This window comes from Mustelus asterias, chromosome 12 (assembly GCF_964213995.1).
Source record: "Mustelus asterias chromosome 12, sMusAst1.hap1.1, whole genome shotgun sequence".
Taxonomy (NCBI): domain Eukaryota; kingdom Metazoa; phylum Chordata; class Chondrichthyes; order Carcharhiniformes; family Triakidae; genus Mustelus; species Mustelus asterias.
Window position 1 is genome coordinate 25,889,818 of NC_135812.1, and position 25,747 is coordinate 25,915,564.

The window sequence follows — 25,747 nt, forward strand, 5'->3', positions numbered from 1 at the left end:
TGTTTTTCCTCAATGTTTTCCAATTGATCAATTATTTACAAGGCACTGCCACCATCAAAGTGGATTTGTTGATGCTATAAATTGTAGAGCGTTTTCTTTGGGGCCCAGTGATTCCTTGCAGTCTTTCCTTGTTCCCCTTTTACAAAGGCCAAACTAGCATTTCCTACTTAAAAAGTTTGTATTTCATATTTTCATGTCCCTTTACTGCTGAGCCAGTATAACATGACCTCCATGAACAGAATGAAGCCTTAGCTGCAGAATTCTAGGAGATGTTAATCTTCGCAATCAGACTGGTTTTCCCATTGGGGAATAGTGGGGGAAGTGATGGAAGGATTCCCGAGCTGATATGAACATTCCTTCCAGGGCCAACAAGCCCTAGAATTGGACTTTAACGCTGAGCTTCTGCTCCAGAGGTAGGGACAGTACTACTGTGCCATAAGACCTCTGGGATGATCAAGTAAATTTCAAGGTTTTGTTTTACATGCGTTATCAAAAATGATTGGTTACTTTACTGGGTTATTTTGACCAGATAATTAGAGATGAGGAAGACCATACAACCCTTCTAAACTCATTCATTCAGAATGATGAAAAATCTCCCTAGTATAACTTATACTTGTTTCTTAAATGTTTTCACTTCCACTGCTCAACCTGAGAGACTAATCCAAGTGTCAACCATTTTTTTGTGATGATCTTTCTGTTATCCATTCTAAATTCCCCTTACAAGTTTGAAATCCACTCTTCATTTCCCAACATAAATTTTTCAGGTTTGCCTTTTGTATCCTATTTATTATTTTGCATAACTCTCCGACTGCCTTTTAAAAAAAAAACAGTTTCTCATCTTTCTTCATTACTAGGTCTAGCAATCAATGTTCTGTCTTTTCTGTACTATTTACAATCATGTTCCCAATCACAGAATCCCTACAGTACAGAAGAAGGCCATTCGGCTCATTGAGCCTGCATCCACAACAATCCCACCCTATCCCCGTAACCCCACATATTTACCCTGCTAATCCCCCTGAAATTAGGGTCAATTTACCATGGCCAATCCACCTAACCCGCACATCTTCGGACTGTAGGAGGAAACTGGAGCACGCGGAGGAAACCCACGCAGGCACGAGGAGAATGTGCAGACTCCACACAGTGATCCAAGCTGGGAATCGAACCCGGGTCCCTGGCGCTGTGAGGTAGCAATGCTAACCACTGTGCCACCTTTGTTTCTCCATGACCCCAACCGGGACATAATTTGTGAGGACTGGAGCAGTGTACAGTTTGATCATGGCTTCCTTTGATTGTATACTTTTTTTTTCAAGATAGCTCAACTTTCTATTAGCTTTATTAATTGTGGAACATGTCAAGGGCTGAGTTTGCTAAGATTCATAGGTCTTTTGCAACTTCATTCTTAACTATTTCCAAACCAGTGATGGAGTACTTTTCACCCACACTTTTTTCTAATCCTATGAGAAATATTTTGCATATTTGTATTAAATTTAATCTACCATCTGCCTGCTTGCATACTTTGTCCAATGTATTTTCTAAGCTGCTGCTTTCAATTCTATTGCGGCTGCTTAAACTGGTATCATCTACCAATTTAATTAATTTGCAATGAGTTTCTGAATCAAAGTCAAGTCAAACAATCAAAAGATTCAAATATGCTCCTGTAATCTGAAGCCAATAATCTAAGTATTTCTTAATATTCTAGGCAGTGAAATTGCTTTGAGCTGAATGATAGGTTTGTTCGAGTTTTGGAGTAAAGTCAGCAGCATTTCAGCAACTAAAATATATACCTCTAGCAGGCAATGATGTCTAGTTAAAGTGGTTGTAATATACTATATGGTGTAAGGGGCAGCAGATTTAGAACTGAGTTGAGGAAGAACTTCTTCACCCAAAGGCTTGTGAATCTGTGGAATTCCCTGCCCAATAAAACAGTTGAGGCTACCTCGTTGAATGTTTTTAAGACAAAGATAGAGACATTTTTAAACAGTAAAGGAATTAAGGGTTATGGTGAATGGGCGGGTAAGTGGAGCTGAGTCCACGAAAAGATCAGCCATGATCTTATTGAATGGCGGAGCAGGCTCAGGGGGCCAAATAGCCTACTCCTGCTCCTAGTTCTTATGTAAATGATTTAATGATGGATCAGCCTTATTACAGTGCTGTGGGTGAGATTATAAGTGGCAACAGGAACCTTTTATCTTTGTCTATTGAAAAAGGTTAGGGCAGGACTTTCCAGCCTCCTCCGTGGTGATTTTTGCAGAGCTGGTTCGTCATTGGCCTCGAATGTCTATAGCGTTTTGCACGGCCCACCCATCCTACCACCAGGGAACCCACCTGGTGGGTTGCCTTCGGTGGGACTGGAAGATTCCACAGGGGAAAGAGACAGAAAATCCGGCTCTTAGATTTATATAACGGGGGGAATTCTCCTCTCCTGCCCACCACGGGAATTGTACTGGGCAGGGGGCGGACCTCACAAAGGTCCATTGACCTTGAGCGGGATTCTCTGGACTTGGGGCGGGCGCGGCCGGAGAATCCCCCCCCCCCAACATCTTTTATGCCTACTCAATAGGACAGACAGGTCCTCAGTTTAACATCTCATTTGAAAATCAGCGCCTCCAACAATTTAACATGCCCACAGTGCCATACTGGAATGCCAGCATAGATCTTATGTGAACCTTTGGAGTGAAACTTGAACCCACAACCTTCTGACTCAGAGGCAAGCGTGCTACTGCTGAGCCATGGCTGGCACACTGCTTCATCAAGTTTAAGTAATGGAAATATTTCTCTGAAGAGTTTTTCTTTTGTGTTCCAGGAATGGAGGTAGCTGCTGCTGCGATTGAAAATGCCAAGTCTGTGTCGGTGATTGGAAACTCTGAGGTCCCTTACCATAATGTGCTGGGGAAAGAAATTGGCAAAGCTATCATGAAGTTAAGTTGAAACTCAATTCACAAGTTATAGATAGGATGGTTCGAACTGGTAGATTAGAGAAAGTTCTGAAAGGAAACTCTTGTATTTTCTACTTTCTCCATTTGTTATCTTCAACACAGCACTTAAAACCTGTCCCAGTTATCCTCAGGCTTTCAATATAGACTTGTATGATTTCCACTGACCTGATAGATTTAATAGAATAAAATAAAATGTGGAACTTTGACTTGGTTTTCTAATTTTAAACCTGTGAAATTACAGGCATTTCAACAAGAAGCCGTGACGTTTCACATGCTGGAACAAGTGACTGAGCTAAGGGGAGCGGATGGATTGGTAAGTCCATTTAAATGTTTAATCATTTAAATCCCCAACTATTTGCTTGTATCTTTACACACTTTCAATTTCTGTAACATGGCTTTGAAAAACAATTACTTTTCATATATTTACAGTTGAAAGAAATTGTACTCGCAAGTGGAAAGGTTCTTCCAGCAGATGTCTGTGTAGTTGGAATTGGTATAAAGTTCTCTTTTAACTGGATGCTTTATTCAAACCTTTTAGTTTTTCTGATTGCTGGTGTTCTCAAATTTTGTTCTCTCTTGCATGAATTTGCTTGCTGCCTTGTGGAAAGGAGCGACGCCTGTGACCCAATTCCTTAACGGGAGTCTCATAAAGACGGATCCAAAGGGAACAGTTATTGTTAATGAGGTGCAGATTGCTTTATCTTGAGTTTGTTTACCCTTAATATCAGTCATCTTATGTGGGAACACTTTCTGTATCAGATGAGAAATTGCTGCTCTTTCGCATGCTTCCCCTCCTTCAGTTTGAAGTCCAAATACAGAAGTAAAGCTTTTTTCCATTGTGTTTACTGTTGCTATTCTCCCTCGCTATATGGATACAAGCAAATCCCAAGTGTTCATTTCCAGGGATTCTTCCTAATGTATTAGTCATGGAAATCATCCGACACATGGCGAAACTTAAAATAAGGGATTCCCACAGGCAAGAGATTCAAGATTTTTCTAAATTGTCTGTTTCCTGTAAAGTGGGAGGCTTTTGATTTATTTCATGCAAGGCTGTGGAGAGATGGAAATGTTGTGGGATGATGTATAGGTTCCTGAAGATGGCAGTATGGGTGTATGAGATTTAGGGCAAGTCAGGGAAACAAATGGGTAGAATGTTGAACAATTTGGAGGTTATGAAGGGAGGAGAAATGGACATCCTGGCAGAGGTGTTGGAATGCTTAGGTCTAGAAGTGATGTGGATATGCAATAGTTTCAGTGGCTAAGGTGGGGCATAGTTTTAAAGGGATTGAAGTAAGGAATCTTGGTGATGGACAGGGTGTATGGTTTAAAGTTTTTCTAAGCATTGAATATGATGAATGATGTGGTTCAGTGCAAGAGGATGTCCAGGGAAGAGGAATGGAATCAATGGCAAGGGAGCAGAATTTGTCACATGGGGCCACATAATGATTTCAGTCTTCAAGATGTTGAGTTAAAGGAGTTTGTGGTATACGCAAGACTTTTTGTCATTTGACACAGTAGTACAGTAACAGACATGTTCAAGATAGCTGAAATGACCAATATTGTCAAATGCTGCCAAAAGGTTCAGGAGCATGAGGAGAGCTAAAGCATCATGATTACAGTCACAAAGGGTGCCATTACAGAGTCATTTTGATGTGGTGTAAGTGAAGAAACCTTGTCTGTTGGACTTCAAGCAAGGTTTGGGACATTTGGCTGTGAACTGGGAAGTTATGCTTTCACAGATCTCAGAAAGAGAAGAGAGATTGAATGTGGGGAGACCACTAAATTGGTCTTTTGTGTAAGGAGATAATGACAATATTTTTGAAAGGTAGAAGGGTGGTGGGTGAAGGAAGGGAATTATTTATAATGGAAAGAAAATGAGTGGGTTGGAATGGAGGGGGAAGGGAACAAGAGTGTGGATTACAAGATTTTGGAGGGATCAGTTGCAAAGAGAGCAAAACATTTCAGAAGGCATGGAGGGTCTTGGGAGAGGTTAGGGACTGGGTTTGGGGATGAAGATGATGAGGCAGTGGAGGCAACTGTGCAGCAGGCGGGCAGTGGCGTAGTGGTATTGTCACTGGATTAGTAATCCAGAGACAGCAGGCAAGATCTGGAGACCCAGGTTCAAATCCCACCATGGCAGATGGTGATATTTGAATTCAATAAAAATTTGGAATTAGAAGTCCAATGATGACCATGAAACCATTGTTGATTGTCGTAAAAACCCATTTGGTTCACTAATGTCCTTTTGGGAAGGAAACCTGCCATCCTCACCTGGTCTGGCCTACATGTGACTCCAGACCTACAACAGTGCAGTTGACTCTCAAATGCTCTCTGAAATTGAGGACATTTAAGGATGGGCAATAAATGCTGGCCTAGCCAGTGATGCCCACATCCTGTAACTGAATTTAAAAAAAAGTTGGGCCATCTTTGATTTAAAGAAATCTATGACCCCCTTCTGTGATATATTAACATGAAGGTGGATGAGACAGAAGGGAAGAGTTTAAGGCTAGTTATTTAGAAAAGAGTTTTAGAATTGTTTATTTGAGAGTGAGAAAGCTTGGTGTGGTTAACTCCGATTTGGCAATTGATGAAAACAGTTGCATGCTATGAATGCTTAAAATCTGCATCCCTTGGGCTTTAGAGAGTCGAGGTGGAGACTGTGTTGGGGAAGTGCTGAGTGCAGGAAACAGTGATATATTTGATTGGAATACAGGCATCAAAGGCAGATGAGGGAACAACTAAGCCAGCCATGAGTGGCAGAGGTATAAAGTTGGGAGAGCAGCCAAAGTGGGGAAGTTGTGAATTCAGAAATGATTTGTGAGAGCCCGGGGAGAGCTTCTTATGGGGGCAAAGAATGAAGAGAAAAGGAGTAAAGGATGATTGGGGTGAGAGCGGAAAAAGATAAATGGTCGGTGATAGGATTGTCACTAATGAAATACACAAAGGTTATGGGGAATGATGGTCAAGGAGTTGGTCAGTGATATAGTTGGATGAGGAGTGAATATAAAGGGGCAGGTTGAGAGAGGACAAGAGGGTAGTGAAATTGAGGAGTAGCGAAAGATAGCATACCGCTCTTGTAGTGACTGTATTTATATACCTGGCCCAGTTCAGTCTCTGGTCAATTGGAACCCCAAGGATGTTGAAAGCAGGGGATTCAGTGATGGTCTTGCCATGGAATATCAAGATCTCTCGAACATTAGCTGAGTTTCTGGATTAATAGTCTATCGATAATGCCACTAGACCATCACCTCTGCTAAGTTGAACTCTATGAAACGTTGTGGCAGATTGAATATAATGCTGTGATTTGGACTGCACCAGGAAAGTGATTAATTTTCTTGATTTTTGATTCTTTGTTTCAGTTCATGCAAACCAGTGTTGCTAAAATATTTGCAGCTGGCGATGTTGCATCATTTCCACTACCACTGCAAAATAATGAGAGTGTTAATATTTGTCACTGGCAAATCGCGCATATGCAAGGTAATGAGATGGTCATTTGAGAAATATTAAGATATCCTATTTTCTTCACTTTTTTTTCTAGCACAGAGGTTCGGTTAATTTTCATGTTTAGGCCCTGTTGGCTAAGAAATAGGCTTCTGTCTGGTGTTGATGCGATAGCTCACACTGTCAACTCAAAGAGGGTGATCTTACCGGCTTGTCACACCAATCGATCGACGGGTGAGCCGGTAAGATCACAAGGGAGGTGAAAAACCGAGTTTACGCCTGGTTTCTTGCCTCTCGTGTTGACACCGGCACTGAATTGCTGGCATGAGAGCGCGAGGCTGATTATAATATTCATGATCCTATTTTAATATGTTTAGTGAGCCCGGGACAGAATCGTCCAAGCTCACTTGCCTTATAACGGCCTCATTGGTGGAGGTCCTCACTGACTAGGAACATGTATGGTCCCCAGCAATGGGGCCCAGCCTGGGACCCTGGCACTGCCAACCTGGCATCTTGGCAGTGCCAGCCTGAAATCTATTTGGCATCCTGACACTGCCCAACGGGCACAGGGCAGTTCAACACAATTTTAACACCATTTGTGAAAGCCAAGAACCATTGTTTTGTGAAGACACCAACGGGCGCTGGGCAGTGCCAAGGGGTAGGATCTAAGGTTAGCGGGCTGGGCCTAAAGGGAGGGGCAGGACCTGAAGTGGAGGCTGCGCATGGAGAGCCGCGCACTCTTCAATTGCGGATCATCGGGGTGACGATCAATTGCGGGTGGGGGGGGGGGGGGGTTTGTGAACAGGAGGCAATCGGCTGAGGGGGGAAATTAGGGTGGCAATCGACCGAGGGGACACAGTTGGGAGGGGATGTGATCAGGGGACAATCAAGGGGTGGGGGAGGTGATGTCCAGGGGAGTGCGGGAATGACAATCTCCCAGTTCACTATGTACTCTTCTACATAGTGCATTTGGAAATCAAGTGCTGTAGTGCCCTCTAGCATTCAACAGCTGACTTTCTGATGTAAGGAGACTTCATCCACTCCCCCTACTGGCGGCAATCACATTTTTGCCTTATTTATTTCTCAAAGTGGCATAAGATTTGAGTTTTTACTCTCGTTGAAAAAAATGGGTGCGAATTTCTCCCGTTTTCACGCTCTCTCGGCACTTAGAATATTTTTGGTAAGATCGCCCCCAAAGAGAATAAACCAAAGTGTTTTGTCCAGTCTCAACCTAGTTCCTATTGGACAGAAGCCCATCCCATGGAATTCAAAGTTTCAGTGTTCATTGACATTGTAATTTGAAGAGTTCACATTGGTAACTGGTGTAGAAAATGAGATCATACCTTGTTCATTAAGGTGAACTTTTCTCAGAATGCATATTGTTGGAGAAGTCGAGCTAACTATGTGCTGCTTGTACCGATGTGGCCATCAAAAGTAGAGAAGCGCTCCATTCGGCAACATTTACATCCGTGCGCTGAATATTTGAAAAAAAATCAAAATCGGAACTTTTGAATGCTGGGGCTAAGTAGAATGTTGATCTCGGATTACGCTAATGATAGTTGGGCATGAGCCAAGCTGGCACACAAATCAGCAATATTGTCCTTCCCGATCAGGTGGATCCATTGCAGTAGATGCCAACAAATCTGGCTGTGGACTAGAACAACTAGAACAAATGTGAATATTTCCCATTGTGTAGGATGTATACAACCTTTCTTTTGCGCTCATTAAACAAAAGGCCAAGGAAGATAGTATTTCTTTGCTCCCATGCATTATATTTAAAGTTTTAAATCCATCACTTTGCTTTTGGAAGTATTTTTCTGTGGGAGGAGGGTGTGGCCACCACAATTGACGCTTGATCCTTGGGAAAATGTTACTGAGACGAGTTGCAAAGTCAAAACTATTTATATAATTTAGGACATAAGACATAGGAATGACAGAAACAATCGAGCAATGTTGCGATATTAGCATTTTTATCCTTGTTTTCAAATCCATCCATGATCTAACCTCTCCCTATCTCTATAATCTCCTTCACCCCTCTGAGATATCTGCATTCATCTATTTCTGGTCCCATGAACAACCCTAATTTTAATTGCTCCACTATTGGTGGCCACACCATCAAGTGTCTGGGCCGTAAGCTCTAGAATTCCCTCATGTACAGCTCTTCGCCTCTCAACCTCTCTTTCTTTCTTTAAGACTCATTAAAAGCTACCTCTTTGACCAAGCTTTTGGTCATCTCACCTAATGGGATTTAATAGAGTGTGTTCGAGCGAGCATGATGGCAGGGGGGCTGGTGGTGAGAGAAGGGTGGGCGTGCCAGAGGAATCGGGTAGGAATACCTGTTTCTGATTCCAGTATCGGAATCCACTATTAAGTGGGGCAGGAAGCACCTGACCACAGAATTCCATCCTTTGGTAGAGATGGGATGTCAATTATCCGTGATCCCACCGGAAACTAATTGTGGCTCAGGTATTTAACGGGACTTGCACAGGTCTCCAGTGGCTCCTGAAGGCCACCCAGCAAACCTTGTCAGATTTTCCAGCGGCCTACAAGAGGGATCCTCGTTCACAGCCACTCAGTTCCTGATCGAGGGACCCGGCAGATCAGCAGATGCAAGAGCTTTCAGCAGACCCCACTCATCAGTCACTTCCTGTCCATGATCCCCATGCCAGTCCACACATTTCCAGGGATGCAGTGACTGTCCCTGGTGAAGGCCTCGGAGCGTTACTGACCAAAGCCACCGCTCCTGGTGATGCTGCTAGCCATGGAGTGCTGCCAGCTTCTGGCCAGCAACCTTCAGGGCCAAGATTTGTGCCCTCTGGACTCCTGGAGGCCTGACGCTGGCCAGTTAACTACATGATTGGACTTGGACCAGGCCACCCAGACAGAGCAATGCCAGACTCGCACCAGTTTTTCAACTGTTGCTGAAACTAAATTCCATCTAGTATCTCTTTATGTGGTTCAGTGTGATACTTGGTTTTATAATGTTCTTGTGAAGTTAAAGCTACCATTTAAAGTTGTTACATAAGTGAAATTGCGTAGCATTGTGCGTGTTAATATGTAAATGATTTTTAAGACATATTTATGGTTTTTTTTAGGTCATGTTGCTGCCCTGAACATGCAAATGAAAAAGACTGCCATTAATACCGTGCCATTCTTCTGGACATTTTTCCTTGGAAAGAGTCTTCGATATGCAGGTAACAGTAACTTAATATTCCCGCTATCTAAATATTGCTGAAAGAGAGGACATGCTAGCTAAGCTTTGTGTTTTGCACTCATCAGGAGAACTTGCAAGAAATGACCAAACTGTAATGGGACAACAATTTATATTGCATGGGAAGAGAGTGCTGATTGGTTAGCCATTGATTGCTGTCCCCCTGTTATAGTTTGTGGTAATTTCTTAAGTTTATTTATTAGTGTCACAAGTTGGCTTACATTAACACTGCAATGAAGTTACTGTGAAAATCCCCTAGTCGCCACACTTCGGCACCTATTCGGGTACTCTGAAGGAGAATTTAGCATGGCCAGTGCACCTAACCAGTACGTCTTTCAGAATGTGGGAGGAAACCAGGGTACCCGGAGGAAACACACACGGACACAGGGAGAACGTGCGGACTCTACACAGACAGTGACCCAAACCAGGAAACGAACCCGGGTCCCTGGCACTGTAAAGCTGTGCTAAACACTGTACCACCATGTGAGTCTGATGTCCTGATGAGTGCAAGATGAAAAGCTTTGATAGTATGTCCCCTTTTTTTCAGTAATACTTGGTTTTGTACCACTAAACGACTATCTAAATATTTTTGCTCACTCACTAGTTTTAAAAAGTGCCCAGGAGGTCTAAGAGGTCCTCAATCAGAATATAAATTTAGATTTGATTTTGAATTGCATTTGCACCCCGTCTAACATACTAAGTAGTGTGAGGTTAGCCTTCCAGTGAGTCTCACTCTGCTTTGCTCTGGAGCCAGGACACACCCTGTCTCTGTATTGATGGTGCAAGTTTAACATTCGTATAAAACAGAGCTTGCTGTGTACCTTGTGAAACCTGAAGATATATCCTTGTTCAGCCAAAGAAAATACTCAGTGGTCCAAGTGGTTTAATGATCTGAGTTCTGATCAAACAAGTAGTTATATTGCTGGTTCGGGTTGAATTGAAGTACAGGTATTTGAAGGATTGTTTCTCTTCATCTCTTACACCTAACTGTAATGCTATCTGTGAAGGGAAAATGTAGGAGAACATAGGTTATTGGAGTCAGCAACAAGTAAGTGAAGTTCAGTGTTGAGGAATATAAAGTAGCACCTTTTGGGAAGGAACACACTGAAGGAATATATATCTTAATGTTAAGACACTCACTGTAGTCTATTAGTGTTTTGAAAAGTGCAATGTCTCACATATTGGCTTGGATTATCCCCCAAAAATTCTAAGTTCCCAACGGGAGGCAAAACGGGAGTAATTCCCTGTTTTGCCGCGTGTTTTATGCCTTTTTTTAAAGCGTACTTACCAGAGCAAATCGCCAACACTCTGAGCACTGCAGAGTGCCTCAGCGGGATTCACTCTGGAAAGTAGGGGGCAGGGCCTATTCCTGACCGAGAGGCCGGCAGCATAGTGCTGAGCTGGCCACTGCGCATGCGCCGATCTGTCAGCTTGAAGATCAGCGCATGCACAGTGGCCCTCCATTGATGGCCTCCCGATTGCTGGCCATCCCTGCAACCCCACAAATCACTCCCCAGTGGCCAATGCACGGTGCCAAGGTGTCCATTGGACAGCGCCAGTTTGCCCCATGGGCAAATTCTGATCTGTCTCATGTCTCTGACTGCTTCAAGTTCCATGATACTGCAAAACATGAAGGCATGAATCTCTTGGGTTTTACTATAGTCTTTGCAGAGAAGTCAACATTTGGGTTCAGTCTTGAAAACATACAAGCTCAGATTTAGCTGGTGAAGATGGCATGTTCTATGCCTACTCGATGACCATTTGCCAGCATTTCCGGAGTCGTTATCTTGATTCCCACGTTGGCTAAAGTGGCTGAGACATTTTGAAGGTTTGGTAAGTTTTTCCATCTCTGAGGATGGAAGGAAAATGGCCTTTTCCACGGGTAGTGAAGAAGTAGAATTCTTCGAACACATCTGAGAAAAATGAGAGACTAGGCTCCAAAGACAATAACTTCCTATTTCACATTTAAGAGAAACACAATAGGCAAAACAATCATCGTCAAACACAAAGCAAGAAGCGAATGCGAAAATGGACCAATGTTGTATGTTAGGCAACTAATAACCAAATGTGAGTTTAGAAAATTGTCAAAAGGGAAATGAAAACACAAATAATTGAAGGTTGGCTCTCCAGTCAACTACATCAGAAAGTATTTGAGATTGACAGAAAGCTGTCAGACCTGTTGGAGTTAGTGCGGTCACTGTTGCTTTCTGAATCCAGAGCTGCTGAAGATGAGGTTGCCATAAACCGCACCACGTTCAACTCATATGAACATTGTTCATTGCTCAAATGCCAGGAAGCCACCCGTAAAGCAACAATTACAGTCTCACAAACTGAGTTCTGACTTGTCCAGTCAGTATTTCCAGAGTAATAGTGCTTACCCGCTCCAGACAGTATCTGACAGTGATTGTGTTCAGTAAATTTGTGAACTGTCTAGGTTTCACTCATTGGAAGATCACACCCTGTTGGTCAACAGCTAATGGAGAAGTCAAGGGGTTTATACGTGCTTCTATATTTTAAAAAATGATACGTACAGGTAAAAGCAAGTCATGGAAAATCAAGAGCTGTATTGCTTTCTTCACAATTATAGAGCAACAACTCACATGACTGCTGGAAAGCCTCCTGCCACCAACCCCCCCTCCCGTCTGCGGCTATGTTTTCACCCAGGTGTCCCTGGAGAGGTTGTCTACTGTTACACTTGAGGCTTTTTGTGGCCGGTGTGCTCTGCAGGAGCTGGAGTGCATTATCGTCCCCGGAAGTGACATTTTAATTTAGTTTGTTCAGTTTCTGTTGAAGATTTTGTTTTTAGTTACAGTGCCCCTTTAAGAGGCTGTTTACTTATTTGTTGGTTAATTTGTTAATTAGTTTATACTCTTGAATAAACCAATAAAAAGTAGAGACACTTCCTGAAACCATGTTGAGTTAGCTGGTGTATACTTGTAATATTTCATTTTGTAGATAAATACAAGGCTGAGTAAAGATTGTTATCAGTTTGATCCTTCACCAACTGGCATTCTGGAATCCTTCAGTGCAATCAATACAAATATTTGTGTAAATGATGCAATGTGGTGTATGTCAATGCACAGTTTAGATGGCCATATTAAAGGAAGGATATATTGCATCAGAGACAATACGAGAAAGTTCACTACTGGATTGATTTCTGGGATAAGAGGGTTGCACTATGATGAGAGGCTGAGTGAGCGGAGCCCGTATTCTCCAGGCTTTAGAAGAATGAGAGGCAATCTCATTGAAGCATTCAAGATTCTGAAGGGACTTGACAGAGTGAACACTAGGAAGTTGTTTCCCCTGGTTGAGGAATTCTGAACGTAGGCGCTTTGGTCTCAGAATCAAGGGGTACGAGGAGCAAGCATGCAGGTGGGATTGAGGTGAAGAATAGCCATGATGGTATTGAATGGTGGAGTGGGCTCATGTGGGGCCATTCGGTCTAATCCAGCTTCTATTCTTCTGCTTCTCTAGGTTAGTAGCTCAACTTTCTTTTCTTGGAACAGAATAATCTCCCTGCAGTCTGGTGTTGTTTCAAGCCACTTGTTGCCTGTCTTGCCTTTTGGTGTCTGTTCTTTCTTAAAAGCCTGTCCTTCTTCCATTCACCCTTTTTGGATAAAGATCAAAAGATTTTCCAACACAATAGTTGTCTTTCTGAATCCGTAATTAAGCTAATATGAATGTTTAATCTATGAGGAAGCAATTTCCTCTTTTTAATTCATGTACAGGATAGGGTGACTCTGGCTAGGCCAGCACACACTCCCCTCAAAGGTGGCAGCGAGCCACGTCCTTTAACCGCTGCAGTCCGTGTTCATAGAATCCCTACATTGCAGAAGAAGGCCATTTGGCCCATTGAGTCTGCGTCGACCACAATTCCACCCAGGTCCTATCCCCGTAACTCCACTTATTTACTCTGCTAGTCCCCCTTGACAATTTACTATGGCCAATTAACCTAACCCGCACTTTGGACTGTGGGAGGAAACCGGAGCACCCGGAGGAAACCCACGCAGACACGGGTAAAACATGCAAACTCCACACAGACAGTGACCCAAGCCAGAAATTGAACCCGGGTCCCTGGCGCTGTGAGGCAGCAGTGCTAACCAATGTGCCACCGTGCGGTGTGGCGAAGGTACCGATGTTAATATATCAAGCACATATTAATCCAGGTGTCTCGCTTTCATGTATATTAAAAGAGTCAATATAAAAACCCATTTAAAGCCAATTATTTTCCAATTCCTATCTGCACACTCATGTTCATTCCTAACCCCAAAGAGGTACATGACCTCTCCAAAAAGGTACCTAACTTTTCCCAAGAGCTCCAACAGCTTTAGACTTATTCCTCAAATGTCTGAATTCCTCGAGTTGTGTTTCTGAAACTTTGACACAATTATGAACTTTCGAATATGCCTCTGTGAACAGAGGATGGGCAAAATGTACCCTACCCCTGTTTTCCCCCTTAAATCCTCTCAGCGAAAATGATGGGTGCCAGGTTCGGTGGTGGGACTTCCTGATTCCGGGCTCTGGCACCATTTTTTATTTATTAGTGTCACAAGTAGGCTTACATTAACACTGCAATGAAGTTACTGTGAAAATTCCCTAGTCGCCACACTCCGGCGCCTGTTCGGGTACACTGAGGGAGAATTTAGCATGGCCAGTGCACCTAACCAGCACGTCTTTTGGATGTGCAATACAGAGGCTGACAGGAGATTCTTGGCAGTAGGGGAGGCAGGACCTAATCCCACTCAAAAGGCCGACAGCAGACTGCTCAGGGGACGATTGTATACTGGGAGATCGGCGTGTGCACAATCGCCCCCTGAATATAGTGGGACATTGGTTGACATGCCTCCCCTCCCTCCAGATCGCCGGCCTCCCAATTGCTGCCCCCCCCCCCCCCACCACCACAACCCCCAACCTGGACATTGCCTGCCCTGATCAACCCCCTCCTCAGCACAAGGCTGATCACGTCACAAATAATGGCCTGGGAAGATCGCGACTGGCTAGACGCCATTTGCGATTTTTGTCATTGGCCTCCCGTTGACATTTCCCGCTACGATACTCGATCAGCATACCGTGGTGGGAAATTCGTGCCCTATATCTTGGCTAATAAAGGCAAGTATACCTTCTTTAATTACTTCATCCGCCTGTCCTACTACCTTAAGGGACAGGTGTACATGAATGCCAAGATACCTCTGATCCTCAGTGCTTCCCAGGGTTTGCCATTCATCATGTATTTCCTTGCCTTGTTTGTCCTGCCGAAGGACATCACCTCACACTTACCCAGATTGAATTCTAGGTGCAACTGATCAGCCCATCTGACCAGCCTGTCTGTATCCTTCTGTAATCTAAGGCTATCCTCACTATTTACCAGCCTATCAATTTTTATATCATGCGCGAACTTACAGATCAATCCTCCTACATTCAAATCTAAATCATCTAAACCACAAGCAGCAAGGGCCCCAACACTGATCCCTGCGGGACCTCAGTGGACGCAGGCTTTGGGCACGATCTTACCAGCTCGCCGTGCTCAGAAAGGTCATGAAACTCATTACCATCAGATTGCTTGGATCTCCATATCTTTAAGGAGTGTGGCAAGGCTGCTTCCCCCTCCCAGATGTTTCCCACCATTCCAGCGTGATGTCACGCCGGCGACAATCACTACAAGTCTCCAGCAGCGGAGACCTTGCATTGGTGTGGGGAATTAAGCTGGTGCCCTGAAATGGGAGTTGGGGGGGGGGTCCCAGTTATGCCTGTCTCTTTATGGGTTAGGTGGAGCATTCCCTGTTCCAGTCCTACTCCGGCCCCCTCCCACAACTCCTTTATTGATACATCGCTGACTATTTCGGTGCCACTTTGTGCTTTCGTCCAGACTTGGAAAAATTAATCAATTTTGCTTCCAATTTCCATCCTTCTATCACCTTCACATGGTTCATCTCTGACACTTCTCTTCCTTTCCTTGACCCTTCTATCTCCATTTCTGGTGATGGACTATTTGCTAGTGTCTGCTACTAACCCACTGACTCCCACAACTACTTTGACTACAGCTCTTCACACCCCGCATCCTGTAAGGACTCCATCCCATACTCTCAGTTCCTTTCTCTCAGCTGCATCTTTTCTGATGATGCTACTTTCCAAAATAGCATGCTGATATGTCTTCTTCCTCAATCGTGGTTTTCCACCCACTGTGGTTGACAGGACTCTCAACCGCATCCGACCCACCCCACCGGGCTACTGCTCTCACCCCCTCCCCTCCCTCCCAGAGCCAGGATAGATGGCTCACTTTTCACCCCACCAGCATCCGCATTCAAAGGATCATCCTTCTCCATTTCTGCCAACTCCAGCATGATGCCACTACTCAACACATCTTCCCTTCACTCCCCCTGTCAGCTTTCCGCAAGGACTGTTCTCTCTGGGACATCTTGGTCCACTCCTCCATCACACCCAATCCCTCACTCCCTGCCCACAGCACTTCCCATGCAATCGTAGTAGGTGCAACACCTGACCCTTTACCTCCTCTCTGCTCACAGTCCCAGGTCCTAAACACCCCTTTCAGGTGAAGCAGCACCTCCTTCAGTCTGGCCTGTTGCATTCGCTGCTCCCAATGTGGTGTACTCTACAGAGAGGCCAAACGCAGAGTGGGTGACTGCTTCGCTAAATACTTTCGGTCCATCCGCAACAGGACCCAGGCCTTCCTGTCACTTGCCACTTCAACACACCACCCTGCTCTCCTGTCCACATGTCCGTCCTTGGCCTTATGCAATGTTCTAGCGAACCCCAACGCAAACTGGAGGAACAGCACCTCATCTTCCGATTGGGCACTTTACAGCCTTCCGGACTAAACATTGAGTTCAACAGCTTCAGAGTGTGAACTCTCCCCTCCACCTTCACCCCATTTCCATTTATTTTATTTCATTTTGTTTCTTCTTTTCCTTTCATTCATCCATTTTACCATCCTTCTTTCTCAGTTCCATTTTTCCACTTCACCTTTCCAGCTCTTCTTCTTGCACACACCTCCCCCCCCTCCCCCCCCCCCAAACTCCCTTTCTGGGCAACTGCCACTATCCCCAGGCAGTCCCTTAACCATCTGTATCTCTGTTTTGCCATTCACACATTCTGATCACTTAATGGACACTTTTAGCACTTTTCTCAGCCTTCTTCGTCCTCATTTACATTCCCTTTATCCCATTTCAGCGCCCCCCCCCCCCCCCAGCCCCCTACCCTCATAGTATAAATCTCTGCTGATTCTATTTGCTCTTAACTCTGAGCAAACCCTAGAAAGGTTGGTTCTATTCTCTCCCCACAGATGCTGTCAGACCCGCTGAGATTTTCCAGCATTTTCTGTTTTTTGTTTCAGATTCCAGCAACCGCAATATTTTGCTTTTATCTTAGTTCCATTCAGGATGCGCATAATAAAGACAGCTGTGTATGGAGCATTACGCAATTTGGCAAAATATTTTTAAAGATTCCACCAATGCCTAAGGCTGAGCCTTAAAAACACAAAGAAGGTTTCAAGTTTCATCCCCTGGTCTGTACTGATCCCTGATGCACTGATGTAACAGTCAGACATATAGATTGTCTCAAGGTTAGCGAAGAGAACAAAAATGGTTGGAGTTTATGCTTCCAGCTGTTGTCCAGCAGCCAGTGCCATTGCAGTAGTACTTTTATCACAGCTCACCCACAGAAATAAATGCCCAGTTGTGAAGTAATTTTACATTGCATTGTTTTAACTGAGTAACCATGCATGCAATTTTAGCCTACAAGGGTTGCTAAGACATTGGTGGAAAATAACCACTGCACCATCGTTTAAAACTGCATGACTGGTTTTACATTGTCAATATCTTATAACCTGAGGCCCAGTTGATAGATATTATAATGGATGATGTGCAACTAGAATGAAGAGTTTGCTTACACACTAGTGTATATACTTCAGAAGTAATTAATCAGCTGTTAAGTGCTATGGGGCATTTTGAGGACCTGAAGCATAAATGGAAATCCCTCCTTCCTGTTTAGCTTACATCAGCAGAGTACATGTCACTAATTTATTGCTATCCTTTTCTCTCCTCCTCAAATATCTTCCTCCCTCGATTTAAAAAAAAATTGTTGTTTAGCGAAAGAGTTTCCAAGATATTTCTTGCAGCTTGATGCATGTCTTTTCAACCTTTTAAAATGATTCTTTGTGAGTGTATGTTCAATACCATTTAGCACAGCAGTATTGACTAGTTAGTTTGGAGTTGGCTGCCATACATAGGTTTTAATATTGTTTTCATGGATTGCATTGTTTTCGGTACAAAATTCTGGTCACCTGAGCTTGAGGTGCAAATGCCACTTTAAAAAATCTTGTTGCGTATTCAGTAATTTGTTAACTTTTATTTAGGCACATGGAAATTAATCAAATACAGGCCCCATTACTTTTTGTCTTGGCCATTTCTCTGTCTGGCGATGTCCCCACAAGCACCCCCCCACTTTCCCAATCCTCTATATGCATGCACTCTCAGATTGAAACTACCATAGCATGAAACACTGTAAAGCCTGTGGCACCCTCAAGTGCCATTTAATGGTAAGTTTTTAAAAAAATTTCCAAATGGAGTGGATAGTTAGCCAGAAGCTTTTTCCCAGCGTGTAAGAGTTAATTACTAGGGGACAAAGATTTAAGGTGCGAGGGGCAAGGTTTAAAGGAGATGTACGAGGCAAATCTTTTTTTACACAGAGGGTGGTGGGTGCCTAGAACTTGCTGCTGGGGGAGGTAGTGGAAGCAGATACGATAGTGACTTTTAAGGGGCGTCTTGACAAATACAGGAATAGAATGGAAACAGAGGGATATGTCCTCCGAAGGGTAAGGGGTTTTAGTTCAGTCAGGCAGCATGGTCGGTGCAGGCTTGGAGCAGTGGCAGATTAACCATTAGGCTGAGTAGGCTTAAGCCTAGGGGCCCGGAAGGGAGGGGGACCCGAGAGCAAAATAAATCACTAACTGTTCAGGTGAGCGTTCATTTTCGGCACTGAAGAGGATCAAAATCTATTTGCGCTCAACAATGAGCGATGAGAAACTTAGTCATCTAGCACTCATGCACATTGAATCAGACATGCTTCGATCTGTTGACTTACATGCTGTTATCGACACTTCTGTAAACCAAAAAACACGGAAGCTTTTTAAAGTACAAATTTAAAGAAAATGAAAAATAAATGAATAAAAGGGCTGTAATTGATTCATGTAACTTTATGATATTATACACGTAGTGCACTATACATAGTACAACAATATAAGTTATCTAATGTCACTTTATTCTATTCAATGAAGGGTGGGGCAGGGGCCAAGGGGAAAGGTCAGGGGCCTTACTAAAGCTCAGCCTAGGGGTCAGGGTGGTAGTTAATCCGCCACTGGCTTGGAGGGCCGAAGGGCCCATCCCTATGCTGTAATTTTCTTTGTTCTTGATAACTTGATAACTCCCATTCCAAGTTTGAACAGTGTGTTATATTTCAAGGACTTGTTAAAGGTTTCTGTTCATGATACAAAACGTTTAGTGATTCCTCTTTTAAATGATGGGGAAATGGGCAGGGGAGTGTGACTAGCTAAGATTGAGGACCAGCATGGACTTGAGGGTCTGAATGGCCTCCTTCAGTGCTGTAACCATTCTATGATTCTGTGTTATCTACTAAATCCACTTTGTGGAGACTAGTGTTTCCAGTCAATGCAGAGTTATCCTGTCCACACTAAGTTCAGCAAGACAATCACATTTGAAGTTTTTTAAAAAAGTTTGTATTTTATACTTTGGCAGGATATGGTGCAGGTTATGAAGAAGTCATAGTTCAAGGTGCCGTTGATGAACTGAAGTTTGTAGCATTTTACATCAAGTAAGTTTTTGGTGGGAACATTATTAGAAGAAAATAAACATGGGCCAGTAGCTCTCCGGCCGTTCATGCCAGCAAGATTCTCTGGGTCTGCCGATGGTGCGCCCCCGCCGTGGGATTCCCGGCGGTGTGGAGTGGCTTCAATGTGAATTCCCATTCTGGCGGGACCGGAAAATCCTGATGCCAGTGAATGACGTACCGCCTCCCACCACCAAGAAAACTGCTGAGTGGAGGCCAGAGAATCTCGCCTGTGGTTCTAAATTGTTAAGCTGAAATTGGAAATTGTGTTTTCTAACTGTAATATTCTGTGTACTTTTTTTTAAAGAAAGGATAAGGTTGTTGCAGTTGCCAGTTTGAACCAAGACCCTGTGGTTGCCCAAGTGGCTGAGGTTCTGGCCTCAGGAAAGACCATATCCAGAAGTGAAGCTGAGTATGTCACTTTTAAAAATAATTTTTGTGAGACTCTTGTTTTATAAGTGAGAAATTCTTCCTGAATTTAACGAAATAAGGGCCATTATCTTTTTATCATGGATTACAAAAAATTAAAGTAGGCCACAATTCTCTAAAATTAACATCTAAAGCTACTACACCCAGGTTTGCTGTAGAATATTTGCAATTGCTTATCAATATTAGAGCTTTGGCACTTAATTTAGTTATTACAATGTTATAATAATTAGCAAGAATTCTGAACTCCATAGCCCAACGATGCACTAAAATGTTAGGTGGATTGGCCATAATAAAATGTCCATTAGTGTCAGTGGGATTAGTAGGATAAATATATGGGGTTACAGGGATAGGGCCTGGTTGGGATCGTTGTCAGTGCAGGCTCGATGGGCGAAATGGCCTCCTTCTGCACTGTAGGGATTCTATGATTCTAAAATGGATGAAGACAACTTGCACAAAATAACATGTTTTTGCTTCATGTGTTTAAAGGGTGGTTTAAAAATGTTTTCTCTTATGCCATCTGACCCATTATGCTTTTTAAATCCTGCTATCAAAATTCTATTCATCTTATGCTTGTACATGCAGCAATATACAGCATAACTTGCCTCTCTGTTCAAATACTAGTGGGCAACAAATCTAGCCCAGGGAGAATTTAGACTGCATAATTATCTTGTGTATACCTTCAGTTAGGAAAATAGTAGAAGTTTTTAAACAAAAAATCATTTTGTGAGGAACAAGCTGAATTCACTCCCTGGGTTTTTAAATATTTGAATTTCTGACTCAGTTTAAAAAAATCTTCAACTATTTTTCACTTAATATCTGTGCATCTCCAGAGTCAAAATGAATGCTCTATCTTCCAGTCAACTTTACCAGCAAGGGTTAACAGCACAGTGGTTAGTACTGCTGCCTCACTGCGCCAGGGACTCTGGTTCAATTCCAATCTTGGGTCACTGCCTGTGTGGAGTCTGCATGTTCTCCCCATGTTTGCGTGGGTTTCCTCCCACAGTCCAAAGATGTGCGGGTTAGGTTGATTGGCCATGGTAAATTCCCCCTCAGTGTCGGGGGTATTGGTAGGTAAATATGTGGGATTACGGGGTTAGAGCCTGGGTGGGATTGTTGTTGGTACAGGCTTGATGGGCCAAATGGCCTCCTTCTGCACTGTTGGGATTCTATGATTCTGTTCTATGAATGGATGCGCTAATGTATGACATGGATGATAATGTATCACTAACAGTCGTGCTAGGCTCTTGAGAGATTGGAACACACTATGTTCACATTACTACTCAATAACCTGCTTAGAAGTACAATAAACCAATATTTACTCAGTACCAGGGTATGACCACACTCTGTTAAAGGGAAGATAGGTCACTCCTATGAATAACCAAGAACACAGGTCAGAGAGACAATCCAAAACATGGAAGCAAGCATACGATGGACTGAGTATGAAGACGTTTGGGTTAGAGAGGTTGGCACCTCTGCCACAGTGCAAGGAATCCGGGATCAATTCCTGGCTTGGGTCACTGTCTGTGCAGAGTCTGCACGTTCTCCCTGAGTCTGCGTGGGTTTCCTCCAGGTACTCCGGTTTCCTCCCACAGTCTGAAAGACGTGCTGATTAGATGCATTGACCATACTAAATTCTCCCTCCGTGTACTTGACCAGGCGCTGGAGTGTGGCGACTAGGGGATTTTCACAGTAACTTCATTGCAGTGTTAATGTAAGCCTAATTGTGACACTAATAAATAAACTTAAACTTTAAAAAATTGATTGAAGTATCATAAACCAGGATAGTCCACTCATTTGAACACCTTATTAGTCAGTATTTATATGAAAAGATGCAGAAAATATTTAACTACCTTCTATCCAATCCCCATTGTATTTAATCCATGGAAGTGATTAACTTCCACGTTATACAATAGAAAACTAGGATTAGAGTAAATCTAAACTGTTGGTTTTAGAGCTATGATCGGAATACCCCAGCCTCCTTGCGGTGGGTTTTGCGGAGACGGTGCGCCATTGGCAAACCACCTCTGCCACCGGAAAACCCACCGACGTGAGAGCGGAAAATGCCGGCTGATGTTTTGAAAATGTTCACTAACATTAAAGCTGGTAAAAAGGTTTTGTAAAATGGTGTCAATATTTTGCTGTATGCTCAGAGTGAAACGCTACTTTTGTGGGAAATAGAATAACGCACAGAACTGGAATTGAGTGTTTAGATGTTTCCTTAGATTTCGATGCTTGATCAATGTTTTTATGAGAGTAAGTTCACCAGTTCCATGCTGCCAGCAGGGGATGATACTTGACAGGGGTTTTATCCATATGCTACCATATCCTTAGCCAATCTTCAATTCGTGCTTCCTTTCAACCACTGCTTCCCTGTGGCAGTGCACGATTGGAGTGTTGAAACTTTGAAGGTGCATGCAATTTTAGGACTATATATCATGGCACAAAAATCTCTTATAAAGATAGATAATTCAACACTTTGATAAATGTTAATGCAACTATGAATTTAATTTTACTTTAATTCCATCTCCTGTGACATGAACTCTTTATTGTCTGTGTTATGCTGTGCCTTAAGTTTCTGCAGCACTTGTATTGCATGATGGCTGCTAGCCTGAACAGAAGCCTTGTGACAAACATTACTCTTGGCCATATAGGGATGGTTGGGAAAAGCACATTGTGCAAAATCAGGCAGCGAGAATGGGACTCCGACATAGGAGCCCACATGTTTCTCCACTCGTCTGAATGAATGGACAGACATAAAGTCCTTTAGCTCAGTTTAATTAAGTTCGGGGCAGCTTGGTGGGACAGTGGCTAGCACTGCTGCCTTACAGCACCAGGGACTCTGGTTCGATTCCCTGCTTGGGTCACTGTCTGTGTGGAGTTTGCACATTCTCCCCGTGTCTGCGTGGGTTTCCTCCGGGTGCTCTGGTTTCCTCCCACAGTCCAAAGATGTGCGGATTAGAATGATTGGCCATGCTAAATTGACCCTAGTGTCAGGGGGATTAGCAGGGTAAATATGAGGGGTTACAGGAATAGGAACTGGGTGGGATTGTGGTCGGTGTAGACTCGATGGGTGGAAGGGCCTCCTTCTGCACTGTAGGGATTCTATGATTTTATGCTCTTTTGCAGTGTGAAATTCCTATGCCTAACCACAAGAGAAGGAATATCTGCCTCCCCTACTTCTAAACTTCCCTCGGTACAACTATGCTCTCTTGTTCCAATTGTTGTTTGGTTGGTTGTCCTGATTATAATGCAGTGCAAGGTGTATTTGACTGAAGTACTTATCCATCTTTCTTTTTTGAAACAGGGATAAGGATATGCCATGGCTTAAAAACATCTGATATGCTTATCTGTGCTTCGAGTGATCTTCTTTTAGATTCCTGAGAGAGTCTTGCAATACTTCATTAACTTTCCTGTTGTATTTCATTAAGTTTTTATTTTGAATCATTGTTGTATATTCATCTGGGGAATACAAGAAATAATTTCTATAATCTGGGAGTCCGATATAACTAGCATTGTCCAAAGTTTAATTTTTATTCCGTTGAATAAACAAATTTATAGAAATACCATAATAATCTAATGAATAGTATTTTTAAAGGTAACCTTTTGTTCTGATATCTACTTTAATTTCTATAATTGCCCATTAAATAACTAGTGAGAATTTGAATATATAACTAATCACCACGGCTGATGATGAACACATTATGTATCAGATATTCAGATAAACTGAGCATGATTTGGTGGGTAAAGCATTTTCATGATGAAAGTCCTCAGTCTTGTTTTATAGTTGGAAGAGATGCATTTCAACATGCAGCTTAAGTCAAATGTAAAATTATGCGTTCAAGACTTGAGTGCTCTTTTTAAAAAAACATAAACCGATCTGTTCCTCTGTTAGTCCCTCCCTCCATCCATTACTTTTGGCAATTTGTTTTGTTTAATTCGGAAACTTTTTAAAAAAAGTTTACAAAATGAGGAATCTGCAAATGTAGAACACATTTCTCTATGTTCAACTTTTGGATCTTAAATCCCACCAGTAATGGACAAACACATCAAGGTGAGGAATTTCAGGGATTCTTTTTGTCCCAAGAACATGATGGAAAAATTGCTGAAAATCTGAAATAAAATCTGAGAATGGTGCAAAATGTACTTAGTCAATAGTTCCTAAAAGAAGACGACCAAGTGTCTTGAACGTGTACTTATCAAGGATTTTCTGTTTTTCATATCCTTTTCGAAATGGTTTTTCTCACTGTTCTGTTGCATTCAAGCCAAGAAAGATTGGAATTTAAACATGCTCAGTAACTCCTCGGTCTATTGGATGAACCATTATTCCTTACAAAAATTAAAACTATCTGGAATGTATTTATTGAAAGTAGCATCTAAATCTGACTTTATATTTATTCCTTCAGTTGAGACGTAAATCCCATAAATGAGGATGGAGCAGAGCTTGCCACATTGCAGCCACTCTTGTCTATCTTTGGACATTCACCCTGAAAATGGGGCATCAGTGCCAATTCCAGAACAAGAGAGATTGACCCTCTGAGTTAATTTTTCAGTCTTCTCTCTCCAGCAGAGTTGCACTGAAAATGTGATGCAAGAGTTTGGATGGCTTTATAGGTTTTTTAAAAAATGTCACAAGTTTCTTTTTCAAGCCAAATAAATATTCTGAGCTTCTAAATAGTTCACATTGTATGTAAATAATAGTGCTTTCTCATGCACAATAATAACAAGACTTTATAATTTCAGATGAAAGAAATAAGTTTGTACTGATTGGTTTATGATTTTTATATTGAATCTTCCTGTCCACTGTTAAACCATTTGGTGTTTCACTTTCTGAACTTCAATAAATCTAATCATAAATGCAAAATGATGTCTTTGTAAATTTAATTCTGAAACTAGTTTCCTGGTGTTAGCACCGTTCTATTTATCCTAGTCATTTAGTTGAAAGGACCAAATGTTCTCTTTCTGAATCAATTTGAACCCTCCAACCAACAACCGCTCCCTCCCCCCCATCCCCCACAAGTCTCTGACTTTATAAATTCAAGTAGTTTGGAGCCTTGACAATTCTTCCAGATCTCGTTCCGTCAATCAGTTGCTTTTGGTTGACTGTCAGTTTGACATTGAAATCATAGTACTGTGTTTCTGCCTCTTGGTTGTCGCCGCTTGATTCGTTTTTTTGCACTCCTTCAAGTTATGTTTTTGTTTATCGACAACCTGTCTGCTTTGTTCGGACACCTTGGGGGCGATCTTACCAACACGTCACACCGGCCAATTGGTGTGGTAAGCGGATAAGATCGCGTGAGAGATAAAAAACTGGGTTTGTACCCGGTTTCCTGCCTCTTGTGATATTACCAGTCCTGTTTTGACGGCGTAATCAGCCTAGTGTCCGGAAAGGGGGCCAGGTTAATTTAAATATTGATTATCCGATTTAAATATTATTAGTGAGTTCGGGATGGAATTGTCCGGACTCACTAGCCTGAATGGCCTCGCTAGTTAAGGTCCTCATGGGCGAGGATCAAGTATGGTCCCCCACCAACAGGGACCAGAAGTGATGACTTCGCCGGTGGGACTGAAGGCCATTAAAGCCCCTGGGTGGCCAGGGGCAGGGATGGGCAGTGACCCATGAGCGTTGCCAGCCTGGGATCCAGGCATTGCCTGCCTGGCACTGGGCAGTGCCAAGTGGTAGAACCTAAGGGGAGGGGGCAGGGCCTGAAGGGGGGCGGCGCCTGAAGGGGAGGCATGATGTGGGGAGCTGTGTATTCTGCATTGGGGATCACCGAGGAGGTGATCAGCCAGGGGGATAGGTAGGGGAACGGGAAAGTTCCGTTGGCCACAGGTGGGATTTTCCAGTTTTGGGGTGAGCATGGCCAGAAAA

At 43.0% G+C, this 25,747-nt stretch overlaps 1 protein-coding gene across 2 annotated transcripts in view; it reads left to right on the forward strand.

Annotated features, from left to right (window-relative positions):
- The window catches only part of aifm4 (apoptosis inducing factor mitochondria associated 4), a 61,998-nt gene extending 37,263 nt beyond the window's left edge, over positions 1–24,735 (forward strand). For both annotated transcript variants that reach the window (XM_078224930.1, XM_078224931.1), the window contains 9 exons: positions 2,804–2,917; positions 3,176–3,249; positions 3,366–3,429; positions 3,545–3,621; positions 6,296–6,413; positions 9,473–9,571; positions 19,359–19,434; positions 19,757–19,861; positions 23,183–24,735. In XM_078224930.1, coding sequence (XP_078081056.1) covers positions 2,804–2,917; positions 3,176–3,249; positions 3,366–3,429; positions 3,545–3,621; positions 6,296–6,413; positions 9,473–9,571; positions 19,359–19,434; positions 19,757–19,861; positions 23,183–23,216 — 761 coding nt within the window. In that variant the 3' untranslated portion in view covers positions 23,217–24,735. The remainder of the gene's footprint in view (positions 1–2,803; positions 2,918–3,175; positions 3,250–3,365; positions 3,430–3,544; positions 3,622–6,295; positions 6,414–9,472; positions 9,572–19,358; positions 19,435–19,756; positions 19,862–23,182) is intronic.
- Positions 24,736–25,747: the final 1,012 nt, after the last annotated feature.